This window comes from Colletotrichum godetiae, assembly GCF_030913485.1.
Source record: "Colletotrichum godetiae strain CBS 193.32 chromosome Unknown BDP55scaffold_1, whole genome shotgun sequence".
In the NCBI taxonomy this organism is placed as follows: Eukaryota; Fungi; Ascomycota; class Sordariomycetes; order Glomerellales; family Glomerellaceae; genus Colletotrichum; species Colletotrichum godetiae.
Window position 1 is genome coordinate 78,550 of NW_026851249.1, and position 15,643 is coordinate 94,192.

The 15,643-nt window shown below is 53.2% G+C and overlaps 2 protein-coding genes across 2 annotated transcripts; one reads left to right on the forward strand and one right to left on the reverse strand.

Moving 5' to 3' along the window:
- The first annotated feature begins 6,110 nt into the window (after positions 1-6,110).
- Positions 6,111-9,138, forward strand: BDP55DRAFT_1309 (glycosyl transferase family group 2-domain-containing protein). The gene is made up of 2 exons (XM_060565508.1): positions 6,111-6,165; positions 6,229-9,138. The coding sequence occupies exon 2, from the start codon at positions 6,304-6,306 to the stop codon at positions 8,902-8,904; it is 2,601 nt and encodes an 866-aa protein (XP_060436580.1). The 5' UTR covers positions 6,111-6,165; positions 6,229-6,303; the 3' UTR covers positions 8,905-9,138.
- An 843-nt stretch (positions 9,139-9,981) lies between these two features.
- Positions 9,982-14,014, reverse strand: BDP55DRAFT_762541 (ABC transporter). The gene is made up of 2 exons (XM_060580887.1): positions 11,058-14,014; positions 9,982-11,003 (listed from the first exon to the last, which is right to left on the reverse strand). The coding sequence occupies exons 1-2, from the start codon at positions 13,685-13,687 to the stop codon at positions 10,271-10,273; spliced, it is 3,363 nt and encodes a 1,120-aa protein (XP_060436581.1). The 5' UTR covers positions 13,688-14,014; the 3' UTR covers positions 9,982-10,270.
- Between the last annotated feature and the right edge of the window lie 1,629 nt (positions 14,015-15,643).

Consider the following 15,643-nt stretch of genomic DNA (forward strand, 5'->3'; position numbering starts at 1 on the left):
TTTGACCGTCTCCAGATGGTAGGCCTGACTCGACAAGCGGGCCAGATTTGGCCTTACTGGTGATAATAAGACGGGTGTAAGCATGCTATCGATGAGAAGCGAGGCTTTGGTTAGGCGAGACGCCAACATGATGAGAGTCTCTGAGAGAGAGAGAGAGCGCCATCGAGATTTCAATAGTGTAGTTGATGCGGCAAGTTCAGGCAGTGTGGTCCTTGATAAGCTTAATTGCGTGAGATGACAGGGGACCATGGTGACATTGGGCTTTGACATGCTCGCTTCGATGAACCCATGCCCTATATTCCATGTGCTGTCACTTTTGCTGACAGGTGCTGTGGCAAGCCAGGCTGCATCGTGAATGACGGTGGTTGAGGCCGTCAAAGACGAGCAGTTGGGTTGATGAACAGGACAGAATCCTGAGGCCCTCTCATCCAACGGATGGGCTTTTCCATGGGCAGGCCTCGGGATCCGTTGTATTCATGTTCGAAGCGCGTCATATCTCACTACTGGCGTCAGTTGCCACAAGCCATCATCTCGATTTTCATGCCGTTCCTGTGGAGGGTTGAAACGGTCAATGAGCTGACTGGCTGAACAAGCCAAAGTTGGGTGAGTGTGTGCATGAGTGTGAGCGGACGAGTGTGTGTTGTGCGAGTGAGTGTGTGTGTGTGCGGTTTGCGGTGGCTTGGATTGGCTGGAACACACCCTGGCCAGCATCCTTCTCTGCTGCTCTTGCTGCAAGTCCCCTGTCGAATACGAAGAATTGGCGGGTTGGCCACACTCACAGATAGACCGCCTTCAGAAAATATTAATTAATATTTTGTCTCGAGGAATAAAACCTATTTTGTTTTCGGATGGGTATTCGTAGCACACCGCACATGCAACTGCCCCCCCAAGGTATGGCTAGTACTGCCAAAAAAAAAAAGTACACTCTCTGCCCGACCCGCAAAAAGGTGTCGGAGGATTTGAAGATCGCGAACAAGAAACAAATATTGGGTCTGAAATTGATCTTGCCGTGCACCGAGTGTTCAGCTTCCAGTGGGTCGGGTGGACTCCCGGGATGCCAGCAGCATTAACCATTCGGCGAGCCAGCCATGGCTCAGAGTGAAACGACCATCGGTGAAGGAGGGTTCAGCAGCTTCGGCGAAGTTGTCTGCCCCTTGCGCGGCCGGCAGCCGTGCTTCTCTCATATCAGATGCCATTCTTGAGTGAGTTATTCCTAATGGAACATTTTGTTTTCAGCCATGAGATGGCGTACTACCTAAGCGGTGAGTGTAAATCTACCTATGTGTCGTCAGATCTTTTTCACGCACGTATTGATTGACCGCGACCTATGACTTGAACGACATTCTCAGATGCAGACGTACCACCGCATACATCGGACGACTGGAAATGGATGACGTAAACTCTGCTTTCAAGGGCTGTGACTTGTAACGTGTGCTGAAGGGATACGAGATGGATGGGTGTTGTAGTGCCTCGCGGCCTCTCCAGACAGCAACAATGGACAAAGACCTGATCAGCTCATCAGACTTTCCACCGTCCTGGTCGGCCAGAGTCAGATATCGCGCCGCCGTCTCATCTTTTGTTAGCGGTGTCATCATGGCTTCGAGCGCCGCTCTCAGTTAGCTTGCCGGTGTACCTAGTTCTAGGCGTTCCAGAAGCTCCATCTGGTTTTTTGTTAGCGGCCCGTAATATTTCCAATTTTTATTTTTTATTTTTTGAATATTTTCTTTTCTGCCATCCAAGAAAAGACTTTCTCCCATGGCTAATGAGCCGGGCACCCGTTGTTCGTTTAGTTAGCGTGTGCAGATTGCATGGCACCAAGCATGGACGAACCCCTGTTCGCACCAGGACCCATACCACTCTCGCCGCTTTAATGGTGTACAGAGCAGAGGCCAAAGTGGTATGGATACTCTTTCTCATTGCGGGAAGCCCTGCGACAAGCTGGGTAGGTATATCGCTTTCGCAAGGCGTGTGAAGAACGGGTACGTCTCTGTTGATCGACTTTTCGCTTTTCGATATGGCCTTATCTGCGTTTCTATAACCCCCCCGAAGACTTCTTCGGCACGTCATCCTTGCCTAATAGTGTTCGTAGATGTCATTCATCTTCTTTGTTGTTCAACCCGGGGAATCGGAAATGTTCCGGGTTCGATCTTTCCATGTCTTTGTCTTTGCAGCCGCTGCGTTGCAAAGTACTACAGACGGCGGAGAGCTCCCAATGCGAGGCGTGGCAGCGGTTTCGTCCGCAATAGCTGGTTTTCTGTGGACATTTTGTTGCATAACGCAGCCATGCAGCCACGGCCAAGGGTCCAGCTTCAGGTTGTAGCTATTGAATATTAGCACCTCCGCTGGTGGGGGTACTTCTCAGCCAGCCTGAAGTGTGAACGTGCGGTCTCGGCATAGCTTGATAAGGCATCGTGCAACAAGAGGATATCTGGTCATGTCCCGAGAACCGATAGAGTGCCAAACTAGTGGCGCAAGGAGATGAGGACGGGCGGCTTCATCCACATTGCTGGAAACTGTCCTTCAGCCTATCGGCCCAAGACAACTTGGATACTTGCTCAGCTGGCTGGCTGCTGAGATTGGCGACTTCTGTTGCAGTGATCGATGGCTAATGAAGGGATGCTGGTAACAATGACCAGGCGTTCAATGGACCCCGAATTTCCACGTGACAGGAACGGCATCACTCGCCGTGCTGACTGCCAACTCCAATGGGTGTGGCTGAAATCTTTCAATCACAACGATAGCTTCCTGCCGAATTCTGCGGGTGCTCGCAGACTGGCGGAAGGTTTTCGAAAGAGAACATTGTTTGATACATACATAACCTGATAAGTCGGATAGAGACGTTTGTCAGCCATCTAAACCCGTTGAAACTGCCAGTAGTGAAGGCATCATCCATAGACCAATGTGGCAGTGGGGCCAATATGATAATGCAGGCTGACATTCTGGCCCTTTCCTGTTGATATCGTATCCTTGATCTGACTCGGGACAACATGTGTGCATTTGCCACGAGGGCTATGTGGGCTAGTAGCGATTATCGTGGTGGTCTGCCGTGATTCAGCTCTACCTAGTGCTGTAACTGATGCAGGCGAGAAAGGCTTGGTCTCCTCCGGCATATATGAGACGTACGACTAGATGACGTGCGGCCTCGTGGGTCCAGTGGCCTTGGGTAAATGATAATACCATTGTGCCCTTAGGCAGTGGAGGTAGACGGGAACGTTGAAATCTTCGGTGCTTTGTGCAGTGTACGGGCCGGAGGCGATGGGTTGTAGAGGAGGCTCTCGGTCTCGCACGATTTCTCAGGTGTAGTGCGTGCTGCATGGGGAGGACGGTGAGCGAGAAACAAAGAGACGGGTAGATGCCAAGCAGCAATGGTGCCGGCACCAACTCGGGATACGGTCCGGATTGTAGGATGTGGCACGGGTTGGATTGCGAGTTTGACAGGGCAGTGATGTCGATCCCTGAGTGGTCGGCACTGAGTATCCGCACATGCGGCTCCCAAGGACTCGGTGTGTGCGTGGGAGGTATTCGTAGCGGAATCAACAGCAAGTTCTAAGAAAAGAAGTAAGTGTGTTCCGTTTGACGATTGAATCTTCCTACCTAGTAGGTAGGTGAAAGGAAAGGAAGCGGGAGAGTAAGCGGAAACAGCTTAGACGGGCCACGAGTGAAAATGACAGAGCGCCACCCCGGTAACGGCTCACCTGCTATCGGCCGCCATGGCTACCAGCGGCTGTTGATTATCAAAGCCCCAAAATAATCCCAATTGAAAGGGTGAAGCGGGGCTTGCGTGTTCTCTGCTGATAGAGAGCATGAGGTGAGGGAAAGCAAGTCCGAGCCCAAGAACGATTCAAGCACTCAGGGACGCAAAAGGTCAAGATGACGAGCCAAGAAAGTACCAACTCAGGTAAGGAAAGAACCTTGGGCCGCCGAAGAAGCGGTGCCTTTCCATTTGGTCCCGGCAGCACCTAGCGTTGTTTGTTTGGTAACAGCCCAGGGCAAGTACAAAGAGCCTTAGGTAAGGTAGTGTGTCCGAGGGCCCCACCTTTTGGACGAGTTCTCCATAAGACAAGCGAAAGCACAGACCAAAACGAGGCTTCGGCTCAGGCACAGGCGCAGCACTAAAGTAAAGTAAGCGGAGCCCGGTGGCCCGTCTCTTTCTATCCTTGTCAATCTTCGGCCGGCTGGCCCCTTCCTCACCCCTGATCCCGGCCCCACCCCCTGGGGGAGTCTGACAGCCATAACACGACCACAACATGGAACCTCCCACACCCCTCCTTTTTCCCTTGTTCCTTGCTTCTTCTGCGTAGAGCAACGTCTATTGGTCCAATGTCTCTCGTAGCCCGCAATAATTCTTACTTGCACCTTCCCATTCAGCACACAGAGTTGTCCCTTGTCCTTGGCAAGTTGGTACAAACTTCGAAGTATCCGTCCGGATAGCCACGATGTCCTCATACTCCTCACTCCTCAGGCAGTCGTCCTTTCCTCAGGTTCCTGTTCCCCAAACCCCCAGACCACACACCCCCTTGTCCCTACCTACCTACCTAATTGTTGCTCTTGCCGTATCCGGGCATCATGGCTTTCGGCGCTGAAAGTGCGTTGTAAGGTACCTTAGTTTTCTAGTAGTTTTTTTTTTCTTCCTCACTTCTCTTTCTTCCCCTCTATTCGTAAGGTAGTCTTTCTATTCACGTTATTCTTCCGCGCGTGCTAAACTCCTTTGAGCCAAGCTGCCAATTTCCACTGCAGGCTTCTATACCCAGTCTCGCCTATACCTTGTCCCATTAAACACTGCATCGTCGCCCTTCCTTTTCATTTCCACCCCGAGAGAGCTCAACGTGAGATTCCCAGTCATTGCTGCTTTTCCAAGCGCGCCTTTCTTTTGCATCACCCCCTCCTCTGTCTACACAGTAGGCTCTATCCCCCCCTCTGATCCCTCGCTTCATCCACACACTTCAAACTAGTGATCCCAGCTTCAGCGTGGCGAGCACCGCGAAGATCTCCAACAAACAGAACTACGGCTGCTACCATAAGGTCGCTAGCACATCACATCATATCCCAATCGACGGGAACCCAGACACGCCCTCCTCCTAGATAACCCGTGCAGACCAGGGCAGCGCCCCGATTGTCGTCTTGCCCAGTTCTGCCAGCATCCAATTCCCAGAACCTTGGCTCGCCGTGCCTCATCCGCGCAATTGTAAACAGAAGAATACCATAGGTACCGTACCCATCCAGTCCGTCCACCCGCTCATACCGGGCAATTCTTGCAAATCCCGTCACCACGTTCCCCTCTCACGTCCCATCCCGTTCGCTCCCCTCGGCAACAGCACCTCGTGTAAGGCAAAGCCTGGTGAAAAGAACGGTGTATCCGTCCGTACCGCTCGCCGTAGCTGTAGGGCATCTTCCGATTCCCATCCCACCCCCTTGCTCTGTCTTCTGCCTCTAGTCTATGCTCTAGCCAAAGCTTTTGGGCCTGGCTAGTAGGCAAGACTCTCCCGTTCTCTTTCTCGCTCAACCATCCTACTACCAACTGTTACCCACTCACTCTCCCCCTCGGCTGCCCACCACCTGCGCTCGTTCTGTCCGCCGGTCCCTCGCCTCCAAGACTGGCTCGTTGCGCTATCCGTCTGCACACCCCCTGGTTGTGTTGGCGAGGCTCATCGACGCTTTGCCCGATTGGTCTGGCCTTGTTTCTTGCCGCTCCTCATCCACCTCCTGCTGCTGTGTCTCTCACTCTCCTCAATAACCTCTTCAATCCTCCCTCGTCTTCGACCACTATTTGGCTTACCTTCCCTTCTCTCATCCCTCGAGATCGTCCACAAGACTAACCCTCAAGGCACCCATCAGAGACCCGAGGTTGCTTGCACTGTCTTGTACCTCCTCTTAGGCTTGACTCTCGCCTTCCGGTCCACATTCCTCGACTCGACTTTAATTTGACTCGATCCGACAACCCGGCGCCTTTGTTCATGGTTGCTTGAACATCTTCATACATTCGCTATCATCAGCCTCTGGTTCCACTCGGAAGCCCACACACTCGCTATCACTGCCCACCTGACCTCACACCTGGCTGGGTCACTTGCCCCGACTTTGGCTTCATCGTCTTTTCAAGCTTACTTCGTTCGACTCGAGTTCGAACACGGCAGCTCCCACTGCGGTGCTCTTGTGTAACATATAGAGGTGCGCAACCATCATGCTGTGCCAATTTCACTCGAAGCAAGCTTATGACTAACAAGACCAAAGTAGCTCGAATCGTACCGCACTTGGTCGACGACTCTCTGACACCTCACAGAAGCTACGACGCCCTTCATCAACACGATGGGTCTCGGTGGCTATTTCAAGGCTGAAAAGCCTGAAGCTTCTGGCCGTGGTAGCCCACCGCAGCCCGGCCGCGGCAACCAGGCTCAAGTCGTGGAAAAGGACTCGAACAGAACGAGCACGAACGATATGGAACTCCAGCCACCTACTCCTCGCTACAACTCTCGTCCCCAGTCCATTTCCGGCAGATCAACGCACTCCAATGGCAGCTCCATGTTCCTCGACGACATCAAGCATGAGGTCATGGTCAACTATCTCTACCAGCAGCAGTGCTCTCACCTCTGGGTCAGTGATGGATCTGGTGAAGTCGAGGGTGTTCTCTTGCGCAAGGCCAGGGGCCAGTACATGGCGTGCCCTCCGCAACTGGGCACTTCACCCTTCGCTCAGGCTTGCTCAGCTCTCAACGTTCAGTGCGCCATGACGGTGAACTCGCGTGTCATCAAGACTTTCCTCCAGTGGTCGCCTGACGCAGTCGACGTCCCTCTGATGAACGGACTCCGAGTCCAGATTCTGCCCACCGTCGAGGACCTTCCCAGAGCGAGAAAGCATCAGTTCGCTGCCTTCATCGCTGCTGAGGGCCTTCTCATTGTCTGGGATGACGATGCGCTCCACCTGGTTCAAAGAGCCAAGGCTATCGAGTCTGAGCTCATGGAGCTTGTCTGGAAAGCCGGCGCAGAAGAGGAGGAGGGTGACGAGAAGAAGGGTCCCAATGTCGGCGAGTACGAGATTGACGAGGAAAGCGGCCAAATCAAGCCCGAGAAGCGTCCCGTTCACCTCCTTAACACCTACCTTGTGTCCGTCACTCTGGTTCTCGTCGTCGTTTCCCTCGGCGCTGCTTGGAGACAGCTTGCAATCGAAGTCTCTGTTGACGGAGACTACCTTCGTCTGGCTCTCGTTGCCCTCTTCCCGCTTCAGATCTTCTTCACCCTGTTCTTCGCCCAGGTCATCGTCGGTTGCTTGGCTCAAATCTTCGGACCTATTCGTCAGTTGACGATCAACTCCAAGTTCTACTCAGCTCGCCCCCCTCCGAGACTGCAGAGCTCTTTCCTGCCCCACGTTACCGTCCAGTGCCCTGTCTACAAGGAGGGTCTCGGCGGTGTCATTGTTCCTACCGTCAAGTCCATCAAGCAGGCCATGTCTACCTATGAACTCCAGGGTGGCTCTGCCAACATGTTCATGAACGATGATGGTCTGCAGTTGATTTCTGAGGAGGAGCGCCGCGCCCGCATCGAGTTCTACGCCGACAACAGCATTGGATGGGTTGCCCGCCCCAAGCACGGCGAGAATGGTTTCACCCGTAAGGGCAAGTTCAAGAAGGCATCCAACATGAACTTCGGTTTGATGATCTCCCTCAAGGTCGAAGAGAAGCTCCAGGCCATTAACCGCCCCAACGAGTGGACCCAGCACGATGAGGCCCAGGCCTATGAGCAGGCTCTCAAGGAGGTTCTTGAGGACGATGGCCGTGCATGGGCTGACGGTAACATTCGTGTTGGCGACTACATTCTCATCATCGACTCTGATACCCAAGTTCCTGCTGATTGCTTCCTCGACGCCGTTTCCGAAATGGAGCAGTCCCCCGACGTCGGTATTATGCAATTCTCGTCCGGTGTCATGCAGGTTGTCCACACCTACTTCGAGAACGGTATTACTTTCTTCACCAACCTCATCTACAGCGCCATTCGGTACACTGTGTCTAACGGGGATGTTGCGCCTTTCGTCGGTCACAACGCCATCCTTCGCTGGAGCGCCATTCAGCAGGTCGGTTACTACGATGAGGATGGCTACGAAAAGTTCTGGTCTGAGTCTCACGTGTCTGAGGACTTCGACATGTCGCTTCGTCTCCAGTGCAAGGGCTACATCATTCGCTTAGCTGCTTGGGCTGGTGAAGGCTTCAAGGAAGGTGTGTCACTTACTGTGTACGATGAGCTTGCCCGTTGGGAGAAGTACGCCTATGGCTGCAACGAGCTTCTCTTCCACCCCATCCGCACTTGGCTCTGGAGAGGTCCCTTCACCCCGCTGTTCCGCACCTTCTTGTTCAGCAACATTCGTTTCACCTCCAAGATTACCGTCATCTCGTACATTGGCACTTACTACGCTATCGGCGCCGCCTGGATCATGACCTCGGTCAACTACTTCCTCATGGGCTGGTACAACGGATACCTTGACAAGTACTATGTCGACTCGTGGCAGGTCTGGTTCTCTATCATCATTGTCTTCAATGGTCTCGGAAACGTCGCCCTCGCCATCATGCGTTACCGTTTGGGTGAGAAGAGCTTGTTGATGGCCTTCTTCGAGAACCTCAAGTGGACGTTCCTTCTTGCCATCTTCCTCGGTGGCCTCAGTCTTCACGTCAGTCAGGCTCTTTTGGCCCACATGTTCGAGATCGACATGACCTGGGGTTCGACCTCCAAGGAAGCCGAGTTCTCCAACTTCTTCATCGAGGTGCCCAAGGTTTTGAAGAAGGTAAGCTATTATATACCACCCTCCCTTGCTGATGACAGGCGTTTGCTCCACATTCCAGTGGTGCTTATTCATGGCCATGCATTCCAATTTCCAACCCTTCGTATCCAATCTGAGCCGACGCTAACGTTCTGTGACTAGTTCAAATTCTCCATGCTCTTCTCCTGCATCTTCATCGCCGGCATGATCATCCTTGCCGTTGCCGATTTTGTCCCCCATGACTGGCGCATCACTGACTTCGTCGCCATCCTTCCCATGGCTACCGTTTCGGCCAGTCACTTGCTCCTGCCCATCGCCCTCAACCCTGCGCTCATGACCTTCTCGTGGTAGACAACAAGAAATACCACGTCGGATATTTCAGCGCATCAATGCTATTTACTATTTTCATGAGCCGTACGAGGCGACAAACATTGTACAGTGGGCGTTTTCCCGCAACGGTATAGACATGGGACGGAGTTGCGCGGGGCTTTGATACCTAGATCCCAGCTTGAGCTGACCACGACATGATTAGTGGCGCTCTTGTTTTTTTTTCTTTTCCTTTTCTTTCCACTCCATCAAAAGATATCACCCAGAAATATCTCTATCGATTATATATAAAGCTTAATTATTATGACAATGAGGTGGCTCATCACGGAATCAAATGATCGGGGACATAGGTTGGACCACAGGATAGGGCATGAAGTAGATGATGGTCACCAGACACACACGCACGCACAAGTGTTGGCATTTTATTCCACTAGCACAAACTTAGAGAAAATCGAGCCACATTCTTTATCCATTCTACTCTGCTTGGTGTGTTGTGGTACTAGAACCGCTTCAGCTCTGGAACTAAAACTCTTAGACCGCGCGATCTAGTGCTTGAATAAGTGTGTATGTTTTCTAGCTGTAGTCACGGGTGACAAAATACCAGCTTCTGTGACTTGGGTTGGCCAGCAGAGCTACTTATCGTGGCTGCGTAAGAATGACAAGCTTGAATGCAACTCGAACCTGAAGGGGACCACTAGCTAGGTTATGACCCCCAAGACCACACACACATCACATACGAGGCTAGATAGAGGTTGCAAAATTTGAATCGAATCGAAATTTCGTTCCATCGTTTCACAATAGCTGTCTAGGGAAGAGGTTGTCTTTCTCATGTCTAACGCAACAATCTTTGAGGACAGCAGGAGGCAAGGTCAACCACATAAAAAGAAACATAGGAAAAGTAAAGGGAAAAAAAGCCCATCCTGGATCCCGTCTATATGCAGAACGCCTTCTAATCCCTTCTGAACACGGATGGGGGCAAAGAGGATCTCGGCATCTCTACTGATGCCTCATCCCTTCTATTCCCAAGATATCTCTGAAAGCAAAAATCCCAACTTTTTGTCTCTCGTAGAAAAAAGAGGTTGACCTCGTCTGTGTGTTCTGGTCATACTCTCTTTCAATCTTAAAAGCCAGCACCACAGAAAAAAAGAACAAGGTATCGCTCGTTATTAACCATCTTTTCGTGAGTCGTCGTAAAACCAACTTATTCCTCGTCATCCGTGTCGGCGGGATGGGGCGTTCCCTTGGGGCTGTTGAGCCACTCAATGTGTCTGAGACGACGACGGACCTCCTGCTCCTTGAGCTCCTTCTTGGTCTTCTTCTTCTTCTTTCTGGCGCGGAACTTCATTTCAGAATTATCCTCGGCACCCGAGTTGACGGCGCTGTTGACGGCACTGTTGGCGACGGAGGAAACGGCGGTGGAGGCGATGGCGCTTCCGGGCACACTGCTGTTGTCCTCAAAGGAGCCAAGGTTGATGGCGGCGTTGCCGCGGAGGGCGACGCGGCCGTCGTTGACGTGCCACTGCTCGGAGCACAGGGCGCCGACGAACTCCTCGTTATGGGAAATGAGGATGACACCGCCCTTGAACTCGCGAATGGCGACGGCGAGACCGCCGAGGGAGTCACGGTCCAAGAAGTTAGTCGGCTCGTCGAGAACCAGCAAGTGAGGGTTGTTCCACATGGCACCGGCAATAACGACCTTGACCTTCTGGCCACCGGACAGGGAGCCAATCTCGTTGTGGTTGGCAATCTCGGGGTCCAGACCAAGGTCCTCAAAGTGCTTGGAAATGACAGTAGGCTGGAGCTCACGGTAACCGAGACCCTCGCGAGAGGCCTCGTGGTCGTCAAACTCCTGAATGAGCTTGTCGAAGCCCCACTCGATCATGGTCTCGCGGGACACCTGGGTGTTGTACTTGGGAAGGTAACCGCGCCATTTACTGCGTCGTGTTAGTCCGTGTGCCATGTATTTGGGACAAGGGGTATATGCTTACATTTCGTATTGGAAGGTCTTCTTGTACTTTTGACGACCGACGATAGTCTCAAGCTGACGAGCGGACTTGCCGTCCTTGAGGTCGATGAGCTTATCCATCTGCTCGCGATCCTTGTCGGAGAGCATACGAGTCTGCTTCATGTGGACCTCGCGATCATCACCGTTGGCGTAACGCCATTGCAGGTACTGGTTGGGGGTCTTCTCGAGATGCATCTCGACGTGCTCGAGGGCGTGCTGCTTGATGTATCCGATACGCAAGTTGGGGTGCTTCTCGACCTTTCCGGTGCTGGGAATGACCTCACCAGTGAGAATCTTGATGAGAGTGGACTTGCCGGCACCGTTGGGGCCAATGATGGCCACTCTGGACGAAAGAGTAAGCTGGCAAGTAACCTCAGCGAGAGAGGGCTTGGGGGCCTTGGGGTATTGGTATGAGACGTTAGACATGCGAATGATGGCACGGGTCAGGGACTTGACACCAGTCAAGATACCCGGAGGCGGGAACTTGAATTGAACCTGAGAGGCGGAGAGCGTGTAGTAGCTCTTTGCCTCGGGGCGAACCTTGACAAAGTTGGCCAGGTTGCCCTTGTAGCAGGCGAGCTTCTTGTTGGGCTCGTAGTGGTAGATATCCGTGGTGACGTTGTCGAGGAAACCGGAGTCGTGAGAAACAATCAAACTGGTGATGTCGGGGTGAGTCTTGAGGTAGTTCTCGAGCCAGGCAATGTTGGCAACGTCCAAGTGGTTAGTAGGTTCGTCCAGCAACAGGACATCAGCGCCCTTCAGCATGGCACGAGCCAAGGCCAACTTCATCTTCCATCCACCGGACAGGGAGCCGACCTTGTGCGACTGGCGCTCGTCAGGGCCACTGCCGAAGCCGAACTCGTCAAGAACCTCAACAACCTTGGAACGACCGCGAGCCGCGATCTCCTCGTCCTTGAGGACAAAGTCCAGAATGCTAATGTCGGCATCCTCGCCCTGGTTGTGCTCGACGTAGATGGTACGAAGGACGTCCTGGGGAGGGAAGCCCTCGAGCTTGCCGTTGGCGATACTGCGCATCAGCGTAGACTTGCCGGCACCGTTGCGACCGCAGAGACCGTAACGGTGACCCTTGAGCAGTCTCAGGTTGGTATGGGAAAGCAGCAGCATACCACCGTATGCCAGGGAGAAGTGGGCATTGACAATCTCCGTCTCGCCATCGTCTTCCTTTTCGGGAACACCGAACTTGCGCTCGTCCTCGTCGACGTAGTACTTTTGAACGCTGTCGGCGATGGCAGTGTTGGAACCCGGGGCCAAGGCCTGCAGGTAAGGTGCGATGCGTCCAGAGATGCGCTGAACGAAACGGTGGTTGACGTCCTCAGCAACCTGCTCGCAGATGTAAGGGCGAGCCACCTTGTAGATGTCGGAAACCGCAAGGCCGCCGCTCTTCTTGATCTCGGCATCGAGGATCTTGCCGACGTCCTCGGCAGAGACACGCTCGATGACGTCCTTGTCGTCACCCATGGCCTTCTCAATGACATCCAAGGCTCTCTTAGCCAGCTCTCGGACCTCGGGAAGGGAGGCGCGGTCGTAGACACCCTTCACACCAGGCTGCAGCTTGGGCAGGAAGGTTCTGGCCTCGATCGGGTCGTGGACCAGCTTTGTCAAGTTCTCGACGACAACGACGGTCTGGCGGAGAACCTCCTGAGCGGTAGAGGGGGTGTTGAGGGAACGCTCCAGCAAAGGCGTCAAGAGAGCAAGGACGGGGGAGGTGACGATGGCGACAAAGGTCGTCATGGATAGGGCGTGAATGGCCTTGCGAAGAGTCTCGGTGGAGGGGTGGTGCATGGTCTCGATGAGGAGGGGGACGCGAGGAGCGACATCGTCGTTGGAAAGGAGTGCGGTGAGGGCGGTCATAGTCTGGACAGACTGCTTCTCGACCTCGACCTTGAGGTCGTGCATGCCGCCCTCGACGATGGGGATGAGGCCAGCCAGCTTGGTTCCGATGGCCTCACGGAGGACATCCTGCTCTTCGGCCTGCTCCTGTGTAGAGCCGACAGTCTGCTTGGCCTTCTCGGCGATCTTCTGGAGCAAGAGGAGGGCGGCAGCAGTTCCCTGCCACTTTCCGGTTCTCTTGGACAGGTAGGTGTGAAGGACGGGCAACAGACCAACAATGAGGGCCTCGGGGCTCAGGTTGTTGAAGAGAGCGTCCAGCGCATATTGGGCCGACTCGCGGACGACGGAGCCTTTGTCGGAAAGGGCATCGAGAGCGATAGGCACTATGCTGTTGTCTTGAACAAGGAAGACAACTTCGCTCAGAGGCGACTTGGGGGGCATGCGCTCAAAGAGAGCACCCAACAGGTTCTGAGCGCACTCGCGAAGCTGAGGGGACTTCTTGTTGGCGGCAGACTTCTTGATCTCGGCGAGAATGCCATATTGAGTTAGGCCTTGGTATCCGACCGTGTTGTTCAAGACTTCGCAAAGCCCGTAGGCGGCATCGACTGAGGCGGCGGATGTGGTGGCAGTGAAGATCGAGGTCAGGAAGGCGGAAACCTCTTCTTGGGATGGCGGGGGAGGGGCATCGCCCTTGGCCACGACGGTCATGTTCGCTTGGTGTTGTTCCTGCTGCGATAAGGGCGGGGTTACAGGGTGAGGCATGGAAGCGACAGCCAGCACTCGGAGAGAGGGGTCGAAGGGTAGAGAGAGAAGAGAGGGAGGTCGAGGGAGAGAGAGAGCGCGCGCGAAAAAAGGGACCTCGCTTCTGCAATTTCGAAGGAGGAAAGACCGGAAGAGTTTCGCGGGGAAAAGAAAGATGCTCTCGTCTGTCCTCTCTCTCGTGGGACGGCGAGTTTGTGTTGGTGTAGGTCGTCAGCAACAAGTGTCCCTCCGTCGCAACACAGATTTTTTTTTAGATTGGACACTGCAAGTCCGGGCGCGGTTTTTTTTTTCCCTCTTTGTTTCTCATCCACCAGCAGAATCGCATCCTTGGCCCATGTGAAAAAAAAATTCAACTTTTGTATCCCGCCCCCTATCGGAGACGCATCATTGGTTGTGCTGGCTTACTCATCTCCACCTTCGCCTCCAATCTCCGTAGCGATAAAAGAGTACGTACCGCGGGGCTCCGTACCTCATCTTTTTCGCTCCGCCTGTGAACCTGTCAAGGGCTCTTGATGCCCGAATTACCAATCCAACTACGCAACTCTTGTTGCTCGGCAGAGAAAAGGGATTCAAGGGGTCCAGCGGAAAATTGTTTATCTCTTCCCCCTTCAAGTTTTGGATGATTCTTCTCAACCGATTGAATACTTCCGGGCGTGGTTGCTCCGGTGCCCGTGCCAAACCCCCGTTGTAGAAGCCCGGCCCACCCCGCGGTTGTGTCCCGCCTCAGCGTCAGCGCAAAAGACTCCGCTAACAGGTCACTGTCCTTCCGTCTCGTTTCAAGAATCCAACAAATTCAAACTTGCGGCCCTGTTTGGTGCGCAGGAGCCTAGGTCTGGTCCAAGTAGTTTTCTAGCAGTCAAATAAAGGCAGCTTTGCTGTGCATTCTCTCATTTGTTCCCAAAGGTATCATGGAGGAGTTGCGCTCGCTTTGCCTTAACCTGGCGGGCCACTTCCATCTACTAGATAGTCTGCAACACCGTTGTGCTCTGCCTTACGGATACTCTATGCAGAAATGATTGCCTTCATGGTGATAAGCTGTGTGGAGAATGATGTGTGGCGTACAGGGCCCAACAAACCTCTTCACATGTGGCAGCCATAGCCAGCAAACGTTTCGGCTGCAGCCGTTTGATAGCTGTGGTCGCAGTGTCCGTTGCTCTTGGTCTTGGCCTAATCCCATCGCCCTCAAAACTCTTCCCATTCGTGCCGCAAAATATCGTAAGAAATGTTCGAGACGAGTTCGACGTCATATTTTATGGGGTGCACAAAATATGCAAGGTTCTCCGAGGTCGCCAGGCTGATCTAGGCCCATGATTAAATGTGATATGACTTGCACATCGACTATCTCGCGCGGCACAAGCCTTATCAATATGCTGGGAATATCTGTTGAAGATTTTGTTCAAGGGCGCTCCGAGGGAAGTTGGTAATTGCATATTATTATTCTTTTCGATCTCTGATGAACATGGCCTCGTGATGATTTCGTGAAGATGTTTCCTACACTGGGTAGTAAACTGGCTAGTCTGATGCTTGACCCCGGCATGAAAGCATCATAGACCAGAGCACCCATCAGACGAAGAAAGTAGCGTGGAAGCCTCATGATCGAAAGCCTGGAATGTTTCCACCCATGGCGTTTGGATCACCGTCTGCCTCCCCGCCATAGATTGGGTTTGCTTCTCGCATCGGTCCCGCACATTCCAGCCGCCGGCTCCTGAATGTTTCCCAGCGTATCGTTGGTCACGAACAACTAGCTGAGACATCATGTTTCCCTTCCCCGAAGAAATCTGGAGGATGGCGGTAAACCCGTGCGAAATTGGGGATGGAAGGGCTTGCTTTTTGCACCCAGTCTCAGCTTATGGACGTTATTTCTGCTGGAGAACAGGCGGACGGCAGATGGCTCCCTGCTTCATATAAAAATCGAAATGTGACATCGGGTTAGGTTAATCACAGGAAGAAAACATG

Coding starts and splice junctions, on each gene's coding strand:
- BDP55DRAFT_1309 (XM_060565508.1), top strand. CDS start 6,304: ATGGGTCTCGGTGGCTATTTCAAGGCTGAAAAGCCTGAAGCTTCTGGC.
- BDP55DRAFT_762541 (XM_060580887.1), bottom strand. CDS start 13,687: ATGCCTCACCCTGTAACCCCGCCCTTATCGCAGCAGGAACAACACCAA. Junction 11,004..11,057: donor AAGACCTTCCAATACGAAAT/GTAAGCATATAC, acceptor AACACGACGCAG/TAAATGGCGCGGTTACCTTC.